The sequence below is a fragment of the Cynara cardunculus genome, assembly GCF_001531365.2.
Source record: "Cynara cardunculus var. scolymus isolate 2C chromosome LG 17, CcrdV1, whole genome shotgun sequence".
Classification (NCBI taxonomy): domain Eukaryota; kingdom Viridiplantae; phylum Streptophyta; class Magnoliopsida; order Asterales; family Asteraceae; genus Cynara; species Cynara cardunculus.
The window spans coordinates 2,003,328-2,008,983 of NC_037544.1; the positions used below are offsets into that span (position 1 = coordinate 2,003,328).

At 36.4% G+C, this 5,656-nt stretch overlaps 1 protein-coding gene across 1 annotated transcript in view; it reads right to left on the minus strand.

Annotated features, from left to right (window-relative positions):
- Positions 1–4,793, minus strand: part of LOC112500439 — a 13,547-nt gene extending 8,754 nt beyond the window's left edge. The window contains exons 1-6 of the mRNA XM_025103935.1: positions 4,734–4,793; positions 4,545–4,646; positions 3,127–3,568; positions 2,978–3,041; positions 2,165–2,304; positions 1,325–1,636 (exon numbers count right to left, since the gene is read on the minus strand). Coding sequence (XP_024959703.1) covers positions 1,325–1,636; positions 2,165–2,304; positions 2,978–3,041; positions 3,127–3,336 — 726 coding nt within the window. The 5' untranslated portion in view covers positions 3,337–3,568; positions 4,545–4,646; positions 4,734–4,793. The remainder of the gene's footprint in view (positions 1–1,324; positions 1,637–2,164; positions 2,305–2,977; positions 3,042–3,126; positions 3,569–4,544; positions 4,647–4,733) is intronic.
- Between the last annotated feature and the right edge of the window lie 863 nt (positions 4,794–5,656).

Sequence of the window (5,656 nt, forward strand, 5' to 3'; positions counted from 1 at the left end):
CTCTATATATATATATATATATATATATATATATATATATATTTGGCGGTCAGTTTGGTCCAAACCGTCCAAAAAAGGTTCCAGACCGCAGACCGGACCGGACCTCCCGATTTTCTATTTTCCAAACCAAACCAAACCGCCAGACCGCAAAAAACAGTCCGGTTTGATTTGGTTTGAGCGGTCCAACAGATTTTTTGAACACCCCTATTGGACAATGGATCCAATGGGTGATTGGATCGATTTGGTTCCATCCATTTGATATTTTTATCGGATATTTATTGCATCGGATCATATCCATCCAACATCCAATGGATGATCCGGTGAGATTGCATCCGTCCAATAAGTTAATTTAATCCAATTTTCCAACAATGAAACAAATTGATTAATCATTTTTAATATGTACTAAAACCAACACAACCTAGGCTAAAGAAAATAAAAAACCAATCGGGTGCTAAAGCGTGGGTGTTTTGTACCCATTGAGCAAAGACGGGTTGAAACAAATTCCGATTTAAGCTAATTGGAAACAAATCAATTGGATAATGGTTGGATGGATAACTGGATGAAAAGAGATGGTTAATTGGATGTTGGCTGGTTAGGTTTGGTCGCATCTGGACTCCCATCCAATAAGCCACCGTTCCAAATTGAATGTTGAAAATTTTAATTCGTTCCGATTCAATTACAATTGGATATCCAATTATGGTCCGTCAATTCTAATTGGATCAATTGACTTTCTGCACCGCCCCTAAGTCCTAGTATTGTTTTATCTTTTTATAGGTATCTATGGATGTCCGGACCAGTTTGCATGCACCTCGACTAATCCCATAGGACCCTAAAGCTCACAGTAGTGAGTCAACATTAGGTTAGCAGAGTCCTATGTATTTTTGGGTAAACATGGGTTTCCAAGCCAACCTACGATCCCCGACTAATCCCCCACACGACCACGAATTGCCTAGAGTCATCATAGGTGAACCTCCATGGCTTTGGCAGTGCTAGGATTAGAATTGGAACCCGGAAGCAGAGTCCTACGTTAGACTCGGGAAGTGTGGTTTTGCTTGTGTTGTATTTGACTTCTAACACGATTTTTTTTCGTTTTCTAATCTCAGGTATGTTTCAAACCCTAACCGTTTGGTTCTTCCTCTATTTCTTTGGGGGATATTCTAATTTTTTTTTTCACACTTCTCACAAGCCGGGGGTCTGCTACTTTGTAAAGGTCAGGTCTGCATACATCCCCCAACCCACTCTACCTTCGGGTGAATAACAGATTTTCCTTGGTTTGGTTTTAAATAAGATAAGCATCATATATGTATAGCCATTGCTATCATACCTTTGGTGGCTTCTTCATAATGTAGACCATAGTTTTGAGAGACAGAACTAGAGTTCGCTCATTGTATTGCATCGACATCTTTTCTCCACTAACAGAGCCACGCAATTGTGCGAATCCAGGTTCGTTAAAATAGGGCTTTGCATTCAAAATCAGACCCTGTATAGAGACCAAAACTTGGAGTATTGTCGAAGAACCAGGTATCCACTTTTCGTTACCGAAACCACGCCAAGTGTGTAGAAGACTCAAGCAAACTTTCCCACTGTGATAGAGATTCGGATTTATACGTAAGCCACCAGAGTGATAGTAAACTTCCTGAAAAGAATCATTTAATACCCATCAGATATTATCATGTGATATCAAACCTAGGATAAAGCGTTCTATATGGTATTAGGTGTGGCGGTGAGGTCAAGCCTCAAGCCTAAGAGCCAGGGCGAGTCCATAGCTTTAATTTATGTATTATATATATAGAGAGAAGACGTTTCAAATGCAACCTATCTCAATTGTACAACCAATGCAACCCAATCAATTGAGACATTTATGGAAACGATGAGGCTTCATTTATTATGATTTGGATATTCATGGAAGATGATTAGAGTTCATTAATTATGATCAACGCTTTATATCAGGAAACAATCAAGAAATTAAAAGTAAAAAGGATCAAATAACACCATAAAAAATGTGCATCAACCATGGCATACCATGGCCCATGGAGATTAACGAGGCTTCAGAGACGAGCCTGGTGTCACAGCAGTCACCATGGCGCGCCTTTTAGAACACTAGATATTATCATATGGAATCAAGCCACAGGATGAAGTGGAAAAAGATGGAGAGACGACATACAGGCGGAGAAAACGGATAGTTGCTAGGGAAGCAGACATCAAAGAAAAAAAGACCATCATGATATGGCGTCCCTTCTGCACCCATTATCACGGCTCTTAAAAGATCCATCCTTGATTCATAAACCCTAACAAATATCGTATCTGTAACCAAATAACAAAAATAGTTGGGTCTAGAAGGTAACAATCAGTGGGGAATCTAGAACTTAGGCGACTGGGGGAACATGTGAAGATGTTAAAAAAATTTGAAACAGAAGAACTCAAACGAACCAAAATGGTTCTGTTAACAGAATAAAGGTAACTTATTCAGTTTAAATTTCAGTTATTTTCTTACAATTTCGGTTAAACCGAATAACAAAATTCGAATGATTCATAATGTACCAGATGGTTAAAAGAATAGACCACTAAACTAATTTGTAACAAATTCACATTTTACACATAACTAATTTGTAACAAATGTAGTAAAAGAAACACATCCTTCTTCATATAATTGTAAGGGAGGGGGAGGGGGGTTGATGGGGGCACCAAAGGAAGCAAAAGAAAAAACCATAGAAAACTCTCTCCCCATAGATGGTTTTTGGGAGTTCACAGGGGGCCTTGCCCCTGATTATATATAGCATAGGTCTGCCACTGGTAACAATATAGCAGACACAAATTGTAGAGGGAGGAGAATACAGTAATTTCAAAGATTAATAATAACTTCTATTATCAACAAAAGTAAACCAACCCAAGTTCCCCAATCTTGCAAGAGAAAAAGTTAAGACCAAGAAACAGGTAAAGAGAAGAAAACAAGTTGTAAGAAACTAAAAGAACAGACCAGGCAAGTCCTTGTTGAGAATCCTCCATTCTTCTCGTATCTTTCTAGCCCAGGTTTTCATTGGCTGCAAAAATTATACAAGATTTAAAAGTGAAAGATGGATAAAAGGTAGCAAATTTTGAAACAAGTTAAATTATAACTACACTAGCCTGCAACATTGATGCTGGCCTCCGAGCTGCATAATGATGATCTGAAATGTCCTCAACAATGTCAAACTTCTTGAAGTTCTCATCCTTCCTCAGAACATTGCCGAGTTTAGAGCAACTTCCCACTATTCCTGAATCTTGGTCCACTTTCACGTCTTCCATAATATGGCCATGTTCATGATGGGAACTACTGGCTCCTGAACCAGATGACATTTGTGGCACCTTGTTTTAAGTTGTTTCTTTAGAGATTGAACCCTTTTTGCATCCCTTTGTAACTGTAGACTAGCACAAGTAGTGCTACTGGTACTAAGTGATGTGTGTTTATGTTTAGCAGGCTCATCAGACGACCTCAGCGACAGTGTATGCAAGCTCGGACAACCTATTGCTGACATATTTGGCCTTTCAGTTGCAGAAGCAATCAAATATCTTGCATTGTAGAAGTCATCTTGTTTATCAATTTGATAGAATCAAAAAACCATGGAAGGGAAGCTTCAATGCCAGTAGGAAAATATATGTTTTTAAAATGAGAATGCAAAATCACATGATGAGCATAAGAACCCATAATAATCTTTCGCATCATAAGAATTAGAAGGGCCATCCACTGAACCTAGTTATGCCACCAAATGCCGATGAGATAATGGTACTTTAAGAATAGAGGAAGGCTTTGATTAGTACAAAAAAGCTTAACTGTAACAGATCACTGGAAAACAAGACACAAAAACAGCACCAGATTGTAGTAGTATACCAGCAAATACTTTTTTCTGGAAGGGTGTCCTAGGCTATGCCCGGACTAATCCCGGCAAATTGTGACTGCAGGAAATCAGTCTCAGTGGCCACAATTGTTGTGTACGTCTGGAATCGAACCCTGGGCAAATGGGATATTCCACCACATTCCCAAGGACCTCAACCACTACACCACAACCCTTGTGGTTTACCAACAAATACTTAAAGTACAACTCACTAGCATTTGTTAAAGTGGGGTAAGACCAATGTTACCAATATCATGTTATCATTACTTAATAGGCAAGAAAACAGACTTGGATGCCAGAAAAGTTAATGTGAACAATTGATTGACATTTGAAATCAAAATACGATAATTAATAGAGAAAGTATTTTCCGAAATTTTGAAATTTGGGTGTTCTTTTAATTGCATTGATTGGGTTATGACCACAATTTATTGATCCCCTTCTGGTTGAATAGTTTTACTGCAGCCCAAGTTAATTTTGAGCTATGAAAGAGAAGCTGAAACCTATTAAGATGTTGAATTGATGCCCTTTGTTGATTAATTACAGCCTTCTAACTTTGAAAAACGATTGCAATTTGCATCATGGAAGTATGTATACTAATGTTCAACAATAGAAAAATCCAAAAAGCGCAGGAAAATAATCAGTAAATTAACCAACATTGATCTAAATTCTTACCTCGTTTCGCTTATTCATCTCAATCCTTGCGTTTCAGGGACCGATTAACCTCTAATTTTAGCTTCAATCCACGACGAACTCCCTGGAAACACCTCTTTTTTCCTAAATAATTATATCATAAATATATAAAACAATGCAGATTTCAATCAATTGAGAGAGAGAGAGAGAGAGAGAGAGAGAGAATTTTACTTTGAGTTGTTAGGGATTCATCTTCCGGCGACTCCATTTAAACAAAAACCCTAAAACATAGGGTTTTTGGTATTCGATTGTTAATCAGATTTCCCGCATTTTTTTCCCATTCATACTGATCGTCTAAAAGAAGATTATACCGAGTCAGTCAGAACCACCGGTTTAAACGGGACTAATTACGTAACTAAAGACCTATTTGGTAGTTGTTGAATGGTTTTGTGTAGAATGATTAAGTGTTTAGAATGTGATATAATGCAAAATGAAATATAATTATTTGGTAATTGTTTACAATGAAATTAGGGCTCTTAACGGTTAAAAGAAGTCGATGATACAAAATCATTTAGAGGGTTTTAGAACCATTAAGAGGCAGACTTTTTTTTTTGCCAAATAAGATTCACCTCATAATGATTCAGAGTTTGTCTCTTAATAAAACTATTAAGGGGTAAACAAACAACCTATAACCGGTTTAAATGAACCGGTTCTGGCTTCAACGAAACTGATTACGTAACTAACCGGTTTAAACGAACCCTCGGTTCATGACCAAAATAATCCAACAAAAAGAACTAATTATATTTTTAATCCTAAATTTTACAAATTTTAAATTTTAACCACGGAAAATCCAAGATAAAACACCTTTTTTTTGTTAAAGTATGTTATCTCCTTAATTTTAAACTAGAATGGTACTCGCGTAATGCAGCGAGATACATTTTGATTTTAATATCTTTTTTATTTTTTTTATCTCAATCGATGTTATAATATGATATTGTGTGATTTTGAAAAAACGATGATGTTTTTATTTTTTATTAAAATATATATATTTTAAGATATCACAAAATTTTGATAAAATTATATCAATATTAGTATCAAATTAACTATTTAAAATTTCTCATTTTTGTGTAATTTTTTAATTCAAATTTTTTAAT